This window comes from Aotus nancymaae, unplaced genomic scaffold, assembly GCF_030222135.1.
Source record: "Aotus nancymaae isolate 86718 unplaced genomic scaffold, 86718_ANA_hifiasm-v0.15.2.pri h1tg000019l, whole genome shotgun sequence".
NCBI classification, from domain to species: Eukaryota; Metazoa; Chordata; class Mammalia; order Primates; family Aotidae; genus Aotus; species Aotus nancymaae.
Genome location: NW_026988431.1, coordinates 35,708,810 through 35,725,784, shown reverse-complemented (window position 1 = coordinate 35,725,784; position 16,975 = coordinate 35,708,810). Strand labels below are relative to the sequence as shown.

The following is a 16,975-nucleotide window of genomic DNA, read 5'->3' as shown; positions in this document are numbered from 1 at the left end:
TATCCCTGGTTTTAAAATCTCAATAAAGTTACACCTTTTGAGTCAATTCCCAGGAGAGAAGAAAAGAAAATGGGTTATTTTTCCTTACTCGGGCTAAAACACTAATCTTTAAGAAAGAATGCCCTTCCCCATATCAGTCTGTAAATTTTTATGTTTCAACATCTAGTTAAAATGCCACTTTCTCCCTGCTACCAGATTTTGCTAAAATAATTGACACAACACTTTCAGAGATTACATATCATCTTCTGATACTCCCGAGGCTCACAGACAGTATAATTAAGAGCAACTTACATAAGACAAACTAGTATTTGTTAAGTCTGACTTTGTAAGATATTCTTTGGGAGAAAAAAAAAATGAGAGGTTCCCGACTGGTCTCAGGATGTAATCTAAGGTCTATAGACGTTAGCTTCAAAACAGTTCATATACTGTTCTCACTTATGTATTCAACTCTATTGCTTATTATTCCTAATGTTTCATTCAGAGCCAACTTCTATACAGCTTTCCTTTAAAATAAAGTTTCTAAAACATCATCCTAGTGTGAAGTGCTGGTGAATTTTTATGTAGTAAATAAAAAACACAGGACTAAGATTGAGAGCACCCAAGTCACAAAGTCCAGTTGTGATTAATATTCCTCTGTATGTCATTTATTTATTGGATCTATAGGCTATTGAGAAATCACATGAAATCATTGTATAAACACAGCACTCTATGAACATAAATCTTGAATTGATTCAATACATATTAAGGCAGTCAGCTGATCTTATACAGTGCAAACAGAAAGAAAACAAAAGGGAAATCAGGCTGAGGCAGAAGAATCGCTTGAATCCGGGAAGCAGAGGTTGCAGTGACCTGAGATCATGCCATTGCACTCCGGCCTGGGCAACAAGTCACTCCGTCTCAAAAAAAAAAAAAGGCGGTGGGGAGGAATCATTTAATTACACTTTGCTTGCCTGAGTTTTATCAGTTGTATAGATGTCACACTAGAAGCTCATAAATCATGAACTCACGAATTACCTCTATCACGGCTCCCAATGTTCAGTAATAAACACACACACATACACACAACTTGGAACACTTGTGCTCAATCACATCAATCTTAACCATTATTTTGCCAGTGCCTTCAGTGCAGAGTACTATTAGTAGAGCCAACAATTTCAGCTTTATGTTAATGTTGAGATACAATACACATTTTGTCCTGGTTTCCTCACCTACAAAACTGGGCAATGTTTGATGCTAACTACAGTTTAGGAAAACTTTAAGTAAAATAGACAAAATGGAAAGAGGGTAGGCACTACACAGCATTTTATCTGTGTCAATTGTAATTCCACCTAACATATGTGGATTCATTTGGTTATTCTAACAAGTTCTTCCCTCTGTATTTTTAATATCAACTTTCACAAAGGCTGAAATTAAAACACGAAAAGCGCTGGATAAAGGTCAATAAACCTGCGGAAGGTATGCAAGACTTCTTACCACACCATGAGGGAGTTAGATTATTTGACCTTTTGGGTCCTATAGACATCACCAAGTCTAATAGATACAAAGTGCTCAAGATAAGGTTTGCTGACTGAATCAAACAAGCTTAATAAAAATGGCAATGCATTTTTGTTCGACACATAGGATAATCCTAAGTGTGATTACATTCTCAATAAAATGTTGACATATTATAGAAAAAACCACTATATTTTCATAAGCATATTTTAATTTTTAAAATGTGAACAATTCAAGTAGAAGTCAGCTAGATAACATAAATACAGAGTAAATGCACATAATTTACAGCCATGTACATAAATGCAAGATAGCAAACCTCACATGAATGGTCAAAAGTTAAACACTTTTGAAGTTCATTATTTAGCTATGACTGATGGGTCATCATTGTTCACATACACAGGGGGTAGACATTCCAAAAAGTTTATGAACACAAAAGCTGAGTCAAACTAGAATTTGGTTTCTACAAGGAGTAGCATGAAAATCAGTGTGTAGGTTACTGGGAAATATAAGCACATGATGGGGAAGAGATCTGAGCGGGCAGAAAGTTTGTACGTTGTATTTTATATATTAAAGTTCATCCAATTTAAATTGAGAAATACCTATATTCTTAGGAATGTTAAAGTCATTAAATATTTGAGGAAAAAAGGCTGAACTTTATTTATCAGCTGCAAAGGGGGTCCCTAGAGTACTAACGGTGTGGGTAGAAGAGCATGTAAACAACAGAAGGCAGACATGGACCATTGTTGAAGGGTAAGAAATGGACTGATTTCTAGCACTTAAATCCTTCAGATCTGAATAAATATTTTTAGTGATTTAAAATCAATCTAAAAATGCTGAAGTGTCTGTAATCTAGTAATAAACATTATTTTTACCAACCCAAACTCTGCTGGTCATAGCATAATAATGCTACTGCACAGATAATCTAATTCTATCCTGACTTCAAAGTTACAAATCCGTTGTGGGGGGGCCCATCTAGAAAGAATGGTTCTGGAAAGTCCCATATTGAGAATCAAGCCAGCTTTCGGTGATCGTTTTCTTCCTAGGATTAAAAGCACTGCATGGTACCCCAAAATCACAGGGTTGGTAATCCTTCAGATTTGAACTCTGAAATTTAAAAGTACATACGACCTAAATAATGTAGACTACCTCTACAACAGAAATAAAAGTTATGATAAACAGATGAAAACAAGTTAAAAAGTCCAATGCTTTGAATATGTTTTTGTTTTTAAACGAGCCAATTTTTTAAAAACTTCAAAGAAATATTTCAGAGACAAACTTTATATACAACTTTTATATACAATTTTCCTTTTTGAATTCTTTGTCACACATAAAGTAAACTATGGCATACTGTACTTAGGGAAAACTACAACTGAAATAAAATTCATTGCTCCTTTCCAGTTGTTGCACAAATAAACAATGTCTAAGACTCTAAGATTTCTTTTCTTTCCAGTACATACGTAATACTTTTAAAAGCTGAATATAATGCACTAAAGGTCAACATAAGTTTTATTTGCTAAATACAAATAGAAATAGAATATATGTTCATCCTTGAAGGACACTTGACTTGTTATAAATTTGCTACAACTAAATAATAAGATGTTCCTTAGCTGCTGGTTTTCATATCATTAATCATTTGTGGGGTACTGAGATCAGTAAGACTAGGGAGAGTCTATCTTACATTCAACACAACGAATGTTTATGAGTCTTCACAAGGCAAATGGCACTGTATTAGGCAGTAGAAATGGCACCTGAAAAGGCGAACATGATAGATTCAGACCTTCTCTACAGATTTGTTACAAACCCATTTTTGGGTGTTTTTAGTATGTTCCTCATAATACATGTCAAGCTGAAATTTACCATAAAAGGTACTAATAATTCCAAAGGTCAGAAAACTGATTTTGCCTTTGGTCTCCAAATAGATTGGAATATTTTTATTCCAACTGAGCACCTCAAAAACATCCAGTTACTGTTGACCACAAGGAAGTTAAGGTGGGGGAATTTAAGAGGGCACTGTTTCATTGGTGACAGCAGAGAAAGCTTGCAATAACATGCTGCAATATTCTATAATGTTGGGGGCACTACAGGGTACAGGATACCTAAAACATTTATATTAAAGATCTCCAAAACAACGTACTTAAAACCCAGAAAAATGTTATGAACACTGTTCCTGCCTAATACACACCAATGTTTTTCTAAAAAGAAATATTAACATGGAATTCTCTCCTACTCTCTCACCCCGCAAAAAGGCCACAAAGTGCTTTCACAAAGAGTCCTTCTTTAAGGTAAAGCCATTGCACAAAATGTACAGTTCAGGTATACTGAAATGAGTACCACACTGGCGTTTAATCGTAGCAGTTCTTATACACCAGTATAGCATAGGCGAAGTCTTTTAACAGAATTATAGCAAACATCTTTATAAGGGCCATACTTGTAACACATTTAAAGTATTAAAAAGGTACAGCTGACTCAATAGCAAAATTTTAAAGCTACATCCTTTTAGCCCATTTATCCCAAATGAACTTGAATCTTTCTATGCTTTACCACTCAGGAAACTAGGACAGAATAAATTTCTTGTCAAAAGCAGTTTGTTCATTTACACAAAACTAGAAGTCAATTAATGTCACTATCTGCTGAAGCAAATAGCAGGGGGGCCCTTGTCTATAATATTTATACTGTCCCAAATATTAATGTCACCTTAAAAGGGCAAAACTTTAAATTACCATTTTCTCTACAAAATAAATGTAATCTATTATATATAGACTGGGAAAAAATCCAAAAGTTCAAACTCTTAATGTGAAAGCAAGTAGAGAAAAGTTCAAAAGTGAAAAATCTTACACTTTATGTAAACAATTCTTAAGTATGACAAACAGGTGATAATTCAAGTTCATTAACTAGTAAGTCACTGAAAAGATAACTGCATTCATTCACGTACCATAAAATCAGAGAAGATATGAGGACATGCTGCAGTCAGTGAAATAGCCGAGAATCAACATTTTACTCTTTTGTCCCAAACTATGACCATGTGTGTTTGGTATGTTAACAATTTAAATATCCACATTAAGCTAAACAACAAGCACCTGTTAGCAGTGGCAACCGAAACATTTTAATGCTGAACATGTTCACTGGCTGTCAAAAACAGTGACTACTGCCAAATAATTAAATTAAAAATATTGTGCCAGGTCCTCTAAGGGAAATGTGAAAATACTACTGATGATCTCACTGTGATTGTTATTTTAATGGGATTAAAGAAAATCCGGAAGTTACAAATTTATGACTGCCAATACTATCTTTGGAGAGTTACAGTACAGTATATAATTAAAGATGGCTTTGTTTAGAAGACTGCCATAAATCAACAAAACACAACTGTGTCCAGTGGACATGGTAGAGAAAATGGCAATTTTGAGGAGTCCTTCTAAAGGCATTTCCTTGGAGGCTCTGAGGTTTTTTTTTTTTTTTTTTTTTCTCTTCACATTACTGAAAGGCCAAGTAATATGGTGTGATTACTATAATTCCTACAACACAACTTCCACTTAGAATAGTTACATGTTCCCAAACTATTTTTCTTCTGTCCACCATGCTGGCTTCCATATTCCATGGTCCACTGTCATCTTTTGGTCTTCCTTCATTGTAGTACAGCATCTCTCATGCTGCTATCCATTGAGTAGGTAAACCACCAATTCATAGGTGGCCATCATAATGGCTGTGTTTGGAATCTGTCTCACTAGATGAGTTGTCAGACCACGGTAAAGAGACCCATAACCTTCTTCTTGAACAACCAAAGATAGTGTCTGAAAAAAAGATCTGTATTTTGTTCCCTCTTCACGTAGTCTTGTTCTTACAACTTCTGTTTAGGAAAGAAATAAAATCATTTTACTTAAACATTATTAACATCTTTATACTCTTCTTATAACTGAGCGCATCCCATTTATCAGTCTAAATGTAAGCTCAGGATAAAAAAGGAGTGGCTTCCAATGTGTAGCTTATTGCAACCAGACACATTATAGTAACACCAAACTTCTAATATGGCCAAAATCATGTACATTAATGATAAGACTTTACAGTCTTTGAATGTAAAAAGGCACAATAAAACAAAAGTATTAGTTATATGCTAGATAAACAGATAAAAGGAAGGACAGATATGAGAAGGAGAAAAAGGTGAAGAAGCAGGAAAGAGCAGAGGTAGCATCCAGGATTAATATGAAAAGAATATAGTAGAAACAAGTAGAAAAGATTTTCTAAAAAGTAAAAGTCCAAAGAAACAATAGCATTAATAATCTATTCAAAACCGTCCACATACATGAATGTGAAACATCATGTGGACAAAGAAGCTGGAAATGTTCAAAACACTAGCTGCCAGCTATAAAACCAGCCTGGGAATCAAATAAGCAAAAATCATGAATTTTTACAAGCTGAATGAACCTTAAAGATTAGTCAGTACAATTTTTCCTCATTTTAAAAGGTGAGATACTGAGAGATTTTGGCCAGTTGAGGGTAGAGAATGGGACAAGAATTCAGAGCTTCCTATGTAACTAACTACTATTTTTACATCCACGATTTCTCAAATTTTTTCAGCAAAATATTCCTGATGGGCTTGGGGAAATAGTCTAAAACAAGCCACAGCAATTGTAACTATCTACTTGAAATCTGTTCTGTCTTAAAGATTCATGCCATTTATGTATTTAACTCCAAAATGTCCTGTTTGGTTCATGCCTGTAATCCTAGCATTCTGGGAGACCGAGGTGGGAGAATCACTTGAGCCCAGGAGTTTGAAACCAGCCTGGGCAACCCAGCAAGACTATGTCTCTACTAAAAATAAAAAAAATTAGCTGCGCATGCTGGCCTGAGCCCATAGTTCCAGCTACTTGGGAGGCTGGGGCAGGAGGATTACTTGAGCCTTGGAGTTCAAGGATGCAGTGAGCTGTGATCATGTCACTGCACTCAAGCTGGATGACAGAGTGAGATCCTGTTTATTAAAAAAAAAGAACAAAGTATCTTATCAACTGTACCTCTTCTCGTAATGACATCCTCTCACTTCAAGGGAAAAGACTGCTTAAACTCCAAAACTCTATCCCTTACACCTTAGCGGCCACCATCCTAACTCACCCACAGGAGGTCAGTACCTAAACGATATTGCTGATACTGTCCTATTTTGACTTCTTTTAGAAAAGTCAGGAACTTCCTACAGGAAATTGAGATACGTTCATAGTCCAACCTAGTCAGAGTTTGTTTCATAAATTATTATTAGAGCAAATACTCATTTTCTAGGCCTGTCTCATTTTTCCTGATATGATATACAATGGATAAGAAAACTGTTAATCAGGTAAGCGAACAAAAATGAAGCTCTTACATTAAAAAACAAATCTTAAATACGCAAAAATCAAAAGCTACACTTAAATAAAACAAAATAATAAAAATAGCTACCAAAAAACCTCAGCATGTAGCAGATAAATTCTTAAGTGATTTATCTAGCTGTTAATGAAATAGGCTATTATAAAAACTTAAATACAGAAATAAAAAAAGAAATCATTAACATATACTTATCTGTCAACATGAAACAATGTAAAATATAGGTTGGTCTTCGGGATTACAGACTTTAATTCAAATTTGAGTTTCACCATTAAGTAGGTACGTGACCTACTTATTTAATGTTTACAAATTAAATACAAGTTATTTAATGTTTACATTTCTTTTCAGTACTCCATTTGAAAAGGAGAACAATTCTGGTTATGTTCTAGTATAACAGGAAAAATAAATAGATAATTTTTATGTAGATTAGTAGTAATGTATGTAAACTATCTACCATAGCACGTACATATAGGCTTTTTTCAAAAATTAGAAACTTGCCCCAAAGTCACCAAGCTGAAGTGAGTAAGGGTGGAATCTGACTGACTTCAGAGCTCATGCTCAATCACCACCATGCTATTTGATAGCAAGCATAATACTGACCTATTAATACAGCCTACATTACTTAACCAGATTTAATTTCATTATGAATTCCCAAGAATTGTATTTTGTTATGCCAGAATGCAGTAAAATTATAAATCTTTAATAAGTGAGCTGTTGGCTGGGGTGGGAAAATATTTCTGATTTAATAGAATATTACTCATATAAACTCAACTGTTCTTACCATGTGGATATGCTATAGTTGTGGCACAAGTTTTTGAGGTGGCAGCAGCTAGCATCATTCCCACAAAATCTGATGCTTCTTTCACAGACTCTTCATCATTTTCCATTGTAGAAGCAGTCTTATATTCCAGTAGTTTTTGTTTTATACTTTCATAAATAACAAAATGAATAACAGTCTCTGATATACCAGCATATGAAGCAGACATGCCCCTATAAAATCCTTTTAGTCCATCTGTCTGATACACTTTACGAACACATTCAAAAGCACCCATTCGCCTTTCCCCACGGTTCCTAAAAAGCAAAAAGAAACAACTCACTGATAAATCAAATAGCACAGGTTTTTAAATAAAGTAAGTAAAGTATGGTAAAATATGTCACTCTAATAATAAAGAATGGCCTTCTTTAATTCATAAAGAATTAAATTAGAATTTTAAAACAATATTCATATTTTAGATTTTCTATTCATTTGTCCCAAATTTGTCATATTAAATGGGTGATATAAATTCTAGTTCTAAGTAAGTTGAATTTCCTTTGCATTTAGTAATACAAATAGAATGACTGAGACACTAATGATGATAGCCTATCATAAAGCAAGCAGTATGATTAATTAAAATTCTCTGCACATGAGGGATTCTCTTCCAACCCCATTCATATTCTCCCCAAGAAGTGATAGGGTGAATATAAGTCAAACTCCCTGTGATCATTTAAAGGCAATGGCCATGTCAGTCTCCCTGGTGAATATGAATGAGAACCTGTAATATCAAAGTATTTATTCAGTAATCTGCCTAAGGCAATTTTTTTTTAGTTCTACTTAAGGGGGCAGTACTTACTCTTATAGAATACAAAATCTCCTCCTACACATGCATATAATTTTGAGTTTTAACAATATTTGTTACCTTACACTGGTTCCACCAAAAGGACTTTATCTATAAGAGATAGGTTTAAATGCTACCTACAAAAGAAATATAAAATTTACCTATTTGTAAATTATTTCTAACTTGTTTCTGACATAAAACCACAACTACGACACCCACCTAATCAGCTACAGATTCCACCAGTTTTATGAACTGATTGTCTTTAGATATTGAACACCTATTAGATAAATGATAAACATAACCAACTGTAACTAGTTTCCGCCATTAGAGATCCTTATTAGAAATCCTAAAAGGTGACATACGAGCCCTATTTTTGTTTTTCTGATTTTTTTTTTTCTTCTTCTTTTTTTTTTTTAACAGATGGAGTCTCAGTAATGCAGTCATGGCTCACTACAGCCTCAAACTCTTGGGCTCAAGCAATCCTCCTTCCTCAGCCTCTCAGGTAGCTAGGACTACAGACATGCATTTTTTGTAGAGATGAAGTCTTGCAATGTTGCCCAGGCTGATCTCAAAACTCCTGGCCTCAAGCAATCCTCCTGTCTTGGCCTCCCAAAGTGCTGGGATTACAGGCATGAGCCACTGCACCCAGTCCTTAGCCCTATAAACTGGAATCTTCAAGTCAACCTTTCATTATTACCCCATTCCTAACCAATTCCCCACCCTCACAAGCATAAGAATTGTGCTAGCTTGTGCTACAATTATAAGTGGGTAAAAAAACAATATTAAAGAATTTTAAGTCAAGCCTGTAATCCCAGCACTTTGGGAGGCCAAGGTGGGCGGATCACTTCAGGTTGGGAGTTTGAGACCAGCCTGACGAACATGGAGAAACCCCATCTCTACTAAAAAAAAATACAAAATTAGCTGGGTGTGGTAGCACATGCCTGTAATCCCAGCTACTCAGGAGGCTGAGGCAGAAGAATTGCTTGAACCCAGATGGCAGAGGTTGCGGTGAGCCAAGATCCTGCCATTATACTCCAGCGTGGGCAACAAGAGCGAAACTCCATCTCAGAAAAAAAAGAAAAAGAGTTTTAAGTCATGCTTTTCCTAGATTCCTTACAGAGCAACCCTAAACATAGTGAAACCTAACTCTGGTAGTTTACAATAGTAAACTAGCATCTTGTACTTTCTAAACTTTGGAATAAGTCTTCGTTACCATTACTTTTCAGATATTTGGCTTTAAGAAATAAACTTGGAGTTTTGCTACAACCCTTAAGATTTCATTAAAAGATCTATTTTAGATGAAACAATCAGATATTTCTTTTCAAGTTTCCAAACAGTATATAGTTCAACATGACAGAAGATGGAAAACAGGTATCTTAGCAGGCATAATTGTTAATGATTTGTTAGATCAGTTTTACTTAAACCTATTGGATGTAACACTATTTCCCAAACACCAAAATATAAAAACAGTAGAAACATGTTATACACAGAACCTACTCCAGACTAAAAGTCTAAAATAGTTCAAAACCATTATTATTGTAACATATAATATAGGACCATCTCTCTACTTAAAAGTATTATCTTTCCCCAGTCTCTACTGTAAAGTCAATAGGAGAGTTAAGATGGCAAGACTCTACACAACACTGCTTTGGCCTACTCTCAGTTCCCAGAACACCAAAGGCCCTACACTTTAGAACCTCTGAAGTTTGCATCAATTGGTTCCTCTGCTTAAAACAGGTTCAAAAAACCATCCCTTGATTATTCTATTTAAAATTAGTTCCCACTGTTTCCAAGTGCATCTCTAAAACACAACAGTATCTGCTAATACAGATTTGTTGAACGAATGAATCTTGATATTGTAAAGTGGTCTGTGGTAACAGATGATACACGCAAACTATTTCTCAGCCTAGAGTTCTCTATACATAAGGTCACTAAATTTAAGCAACGATCCTCAAACATTCAGTCTAGACTAGCTGACCTTGTGGCTTATTTAGCTTCTGCGAGGCCAAGTATAAATATCCATGTAGGGGAAGTATTACCTTTTGGGCTGGGTTTATTTATCTCTTTCTTTTCTTGTTTTTTCTCTATGGAATCTTTCTAGCCACTCTTTTTAAAACAAAACAAAAAAACACCACCGCATATTAATAATACGCTTTTCTCACCTGGAAAAGCTCATATTGTCAACTATTACATTATCTTTTTTCTGATGGCAGACCCAAGTTTCAAAACTAAACTACGACAACAAAAAACAAATTCAGCAGCAAAAGGTAAGAAAAAAAAAATCTGTAGAAAAAAATTAGTTAAATCCACTTTAACCATTTTAAGGAATTAACATACCTTGCATCAAGCTGTAACCGAGTCTTTATAAGCCAAATGGGGTTGGTTGCTGTGATTGCAGTAAAACCTAAACAAACATGTTTAAAATGAACTCTGGTAAAAATGAAGAATACACTATTAACTTTAAGGTTTTAAAAATTATATCAATCTACATTAAAGAAAATGTATATAAATATTTAAACTATTAATTTGTGTGTATGTTACACTTTCATTTTACAAATCCATACAATGACAAACATTAGTCTTCATTTCCAATCTGTATGAATTCTCAAATTCTGTCCTTAACTAACAGATTCTTTTAAGAGCAAAATGAATATAAATTGCTTTTAAAATTTAGAATATCCTTTAGGGTACTCTCTACTGTCTAAGCTGAATTCAGAAATCCATCTCTACAAACACATAGACATTTTGTGTATTCTACGACTAAAAAGCATGCACTTGGGATCCTAAAAACCAGCTAGAAAAACAGCTACCTGTGATTCAATTAGCATCCCAAATCACCACATTCAAAATGAATTCTCCATAAATGTCAAATTTTACCAATATTTTGATCTTTAGTTGATTATATAGTAGAAAAGACTGTTGTTTGGTCCATGAATACTTTCTACATATATACTTACTAATACTGTTAAAAATGGTATCACAGAAGTAAGATTTTTGTTAGGGTTAATAGGACAGACCTATTTTTATCTACTTAAACACATAAAAAAACTCAAAAGTTCAAAAAATTACAAATTGGAAGCTCCCTCTTACTTTTATAGACATGGAAGAAAGAAACTCAGGGTAGAAGACAGCTCTAGTTTACTTTAAAAGTAAAGTACTATGTATTAAGTATTGGTGCAAAATGGTGGTCACCTAAGATGGCTCATTCCAGGTAGTAAATTAAGATCTACCTGGAACAGTCTGTTTCTAGGCTAGTGTGTATGTTTTACTTGCCACCTTCCTAGCTATGGAAAAATAGCACACTAAATACAGAGACTTACAAAGATTGCTGTATCTACACAAAACAGGGTTTTAATTTACACAGACTTCATATAACTACTCACGTTAAGCTACATTTATTCAACTGGCCTTTAAATTCAATAAAAACTTATATGTAGAAATGTTTAAGGATCTTAACTGTTTTAATATTCCTATCAAATACTAGCAGGTCAAGCACATTATTTTTATAAAGGTAGCTTATGATCAGTATATTTAAGATGAAGTACTTACAGGAACAGAAGTGCTATAATGTACTTAAGAATAATTTGTTTTTAATTAATATTAATATACAGATCCAATCATAAACCTTTCTTGGCTTTCAAAGGTATTATCTACATATGCAAAATAATTAGACTAAATTGTTTACAAAGCTGAATTTGGTCTCACAAGGTTCTTTTCTATGTCAGTAACTGGTTAACTCAAATTTTACTTCCTTAACCCACTGTTTTAACACTGTAGAAATAGCCAGATGTTACACAGATGGATGCTCCAATTAAATCTATTTAGTAAGCAAGATAGAGTAAAAATTCCGTTGAAATAACTCCTTTAATACTTTTGTAAAGATTACATAGTCTACATTTCTCTTAAGTGCTTTTAATACTACATACATAAGTATAAAACTAGAATGGGACCAACAATTTTAGACGCATCAGCAGGTACTAAATTGATAAAATTTAAAGTGTTGAGCAGATTGCCAGGAACATCTTTTTAAATAAAAGGTTCTTTTCATGCATCTATTCTTGGTAAAAGAAATGAAAAGAAAAACATGAAACTATCAGACCAGTTTAAATATTTTTCTTGCATGGTTCTAGCTTAACTGAGAACAAAGTTATAGAGTATTATTTTTTTCTTCTTTTGAACCTCATTTTTCTAAGTGAAAAGGCTAGGATATTCAAATTATATTTTAAAGCAATCAGACATCAATATTCTGGTCAAACTCCAATTTAATGATTCTTGTTTTATAAACTTAAATATTTGTATTAGCTGAATGTCTGTACAGCAAAATTAAGGGTTTATTAGTAAAAAGCTGCTAAGCAGCATAAACCAACAAAATATTCTGCATTACTCACAATAATTTTTATTAATCATTTTGTAGAAATCTTAAGAAAAACAATTTGCTTTTTATTGAATTTTAAAAGCTTAAAAATGGGAATCATTACATCAAACTTTTTAAAAAAAACAGCCAATCTAGTTAAAAGTTCTCATTCATCTTATTATACTTATTTGAAAAGATGAGCACCTAAGTTTTTTTTTTTTTAAATAAAAGTTCTATTTCTAAAAACATAAAGTTAATACCCAAGCTTCTGTCCATAATACTCTTCCAAGTCACAAAAGATTTTGAGGCTGGAAAAAAACCCATACATAAAAAACTTTACAACAATACAATAAATTTTTGTAAATGTTAGGAATAAAACTTTTTAAAGATCCCAAAATTATAAATTATTCTCTGTACATATTAGTATAATGTCAGAAAGCAAACAACAGGTATTTCTCACTTAACTAAAATTCATTTCCAAGCACAAATTAACCTATGTAACAGGACACATTAAAATTTAGGTAAGTGAGAGAATGTCATCTTATCCCTATGTAATTTCTATTATCAGCAAGCTATGTTTACTATGGTTGCTCAACTCTCCTAATGAGAGCTAGCTCTTAATAAAGACACTAGCCTAACTGCTAGCAAACCATAGGTTAGATAAATAATCTAGGCACAATCCCTATTAGCCTTTTACCACTTAAAACTCAGGTCCTTGAGTTTTATGCTATTACTTTCTCCTAACCAAAGACACTTTAACAAACTAAATAGACATTACTAGGCTAATTACATCTAACAAATATAATCTAGTAATCTAATAAATAAAGCCAATGGAATAAAACAAAAATTTATCATAACTTAGCATTATATATGGTAAGGCAATTTGAGGTTAGCCAAAGCTAAACATTCTTCCTACTACTTATAAGACGAACACACACAAAGATACTGGGAATGGTGCCCCTGAAACTTAGAAATTGCCTATTACTTTTTATTTTGCATTTTAATTTTGTGACATTTTGATAACATGCTAATTTATATTAAGATTCTGAGCACCCAGTGAAACATTAAAATGAACTTAAGATGACATGAGGGATCCATTTGTAAGTTAAGAAGAACTAATATTGTTCCACAGTCAGTTAAAGCAAAGTGCCAGTATATTGGCCATATTGTTAGTAGGGTGGTTAGCATATTAGAAAGCTTAAAAAACATTAAAAAAAAACTATTTTAAAAGTTTTGCTTTATTGAAGTAAGACTCCATTTGATAGTTGTCAACCAATTAAAAACCAGATTAACAGAAAAACTCTGCTTAAACTTGCTGAAAATGGTTTCATTAAGTGAGTGATACCTGTAGTGTTGCATTTTCAGTACTTTTTATTTCAACTAACTTCTGTAAGAACAAAGCCCACCTAACCTCCTAAGAGAAATGTATTAACACTACTTTTTAAAGTAATTAAAACTAAAACAGCTAAGATCCCATATATTCTTATCCTGCATTTATTTGCAAAGTAATGATATTAAAATCTATTTATTTATTTATTTATTTATTTTTGCAAAAAAGCTCTAAGAAAGCCAAGTATCAACAGACAAAAGAATGGAAAGCATTGTATTAGGTTTTTAAATATGTTATGCTAAGCAAAGAGAAATATGATTTTGTCTAAAACTTTTAAGATAGTATAATACCATTTACAGCAATACATATATATATAGTTATCAAATTCTTTGGGGGTCAAGGCTGTTATGGCCAAGCTGAAGACCCCAGGCTTTTATTACATGATGACTGAAAAATATCTTTCTTCCTTCTAGAAGGAATATTATAATGGGATCAGACTTAGCCTTTATAAAATATGCAATGCACACACAAATTCAGGAAATAAAAGTTAATTTCCCGCCTTCTAATTCCACAGCTATTATAAAATCCCAGGGTGTGTTTCTTATACTACAGGCTGCAAGAGATGCTCAGATCAGTACTCACGAGGTTTAAGTTAGTCCATATTTCTACAGGAAGTGACCTGCGGATGGGGAGCATGAGATGACACGATCTCACTCTTTTCTCGGGAGAAATGTACAGTAAATGCCTAAAATAGACACAGGCTTTTCTGTATCATAACAACAAGCAGTGACCTCATCAGAAACATGTGTACAAACTGAATCCCATTGGAAGGATTTGAGAAATATTTACTGTGAGATCTAACTTTTTTGAAAATGTTAAGTTAAAAAAAAAGAAATATCAAAATGGGCCATTTAAAAAAATGTACCGAGTACTGAAAATCCTGCCATCTGCAGCAGTTTCAGAATCTAAATACTTACCTAAAAGAAGATCAATTCTGCCTTAAAGAAAAAATGCTAACCTTGTCAAAAGGGAATATTTAGAGGGGATCATCATGTCCCATTTTCCTACCACTATTATCTACTATGATTAAGGAGCTGAAAACACAATTTCTATTCTTTAACAATCAGTCTACTTAGTAAATCTTAAAAAAAAAAAAAAAACCCAACAGAATATTCAAGTAACCTCATTTTGGAGCTATTTATATGAATTTTTAATAAAATAAAGTATATATTGCTACGATAGTACCTTTCACCTTTTGCACTATGGCCAGTAATATTGCACATCCATACTTATGAAATATTTTGCATTATTTTGTATTTAATTTCTTGTGTTCTACAAAACAAAAAACAGGAAGAATGTTTACACACAAACACACAAAACATCTGTCCAACCATCCATCTGGCTGAATTAACTGCCATGGACAAATAAAATATTGTTTAAAAATATTTCATAAATGCAAGACAATACCTGTATTTAATGAGTAAAAGCCTTTATTATAATGAAGTTTAAGTCTAATAGAAAAACATAAATTAAAAAATAACAGTGTATACTGTAAGCAAATCAAACCCACTAGGTATGTAGGAAACATTCAATAAATGCAAGTATTTTAAAAACTGAGAAGTAACTGTATGAATATATAATCCAATTAAAATCAGAATTCATTTCCTGTACATTTATAATGTTGTATATAAAAGTATATACATGCCAGATAAAATCTTTTAAAAATTGAGAATTACTATAAAGAAAGAAGTAATAAATTTTTTTTGCATACATCTGTGTCTAGGTGTGTATACAGAGGAATATACAAGTTAGTTTAAACAAAATATACAGGCAAGAAAACAGATACCCTCAATAGCTAAGATTTACTTAGTCTGTCAAAAGTCATGTGTAGGAGGAAAAACAGGCAGGCAAAACATTAAGAGTCAACATTATTTAATTTGATTATCCTCACAATTGAAAAAACTTTAATGCATGAAAATTTATAACTCAATTTTAAAGGCTTACAAATTCTATAGTGTGCAGTACAACAAATAAAAAGACCCACTTCAAATAAACTCTTCTTTTAATAAGTAAATTTTTAGTATCTAACTTAAACATGAGTTCATACAGATAAAATGCAAAACGAACTGAAAGGTCACTTGGAATAAAAATTACGTATACACTGCCTTATAAATCCTTAATGTGAGTGCTATTTGGTGTGCTAAAATCTTGCAGGCAGTATCATTAACAGTCTATTTTAGTGTGTTTTTGTGTACTAAAGTGACAAGGTTAGCATTTTTTTCCCTTTAAAATAGACAGTTAAAAATGATTTTTCACAGAACTATCTTTAAGTACTTCATACTCCCAAATCATTCATATTTAGACCTACAAAAATAATCCTAAAAAACCCCCAAGTAATCTGGTCTAGATTATTTCAAGAACAAAGGGGGCAAAAGGCTACCTTAGTAAGTCTGCATTGGACCATTCAGTTTTACCAACCATATAGTTATGTATAAAACTGCAAAGCTAAATGTTAATGCTCATGAATAGTGCACAGAAGCTCTGAAAGCACAATTCTTGGAACAATGTAACTGCAAACAAATTCAAGCAGTATAATCTCTGAACAAGTTTGAGACTATCAGTTTACCAAAACTCAAGGAATTCAAGTTGGTAAATGGTATTAATGTATAGATAAAAACAAACTATGTATCAACATTTGTACACATTTGAGAAAAAAGTGCAAACTGACAATTCTGAAATTCTTTGCAATGCGATACAAATACAGTAATAAATTCTGATGAGCTACGCTAATGAAATAAGGTGTTCCAGTGGAAATAAAGATATTCTGAACCTCTACATTTGCAATACTGATATAACAAA

The 16,975-nt window shown here is 32.9% G+C and overlaps 1 protein-coding gene across 1 annotated transcript in view; it reads right to left on the bottom strand.

The window, feature by feature from the left end:
• Nucleotides 1–611: 611 nt before the first annotated feature.
• SLC25A36 (solute carrier family 25 member 36) overlaps nucleotides 612–16,975 on the bottom strand; it is a 36,561-nt gene continuing 20,197 nt past the window's right edge. The window contains exons 5-7 of the mRNA XM_012437130.3: nucleotides 10,770–10,836; nucleotides 7,619–7,908; nucleotides 612–5,335 (exon numbers count right to left, since the gene is read on the bottom strand). Coding sequence (XP_012292553.1) covers nucleotides 5,142–5,335; nucleotides 7,619–7,908; nucleotides 10,770–10,836 — 551 coding nt within the window. The 3' untranslated portion in view covers nucleotides 612–5,141. The remainder of the gene's footprint in view (nucleotides 5,336–7,618; nucleotides 7,909–10,769; nucleotides 10,837–16,975) is intronic.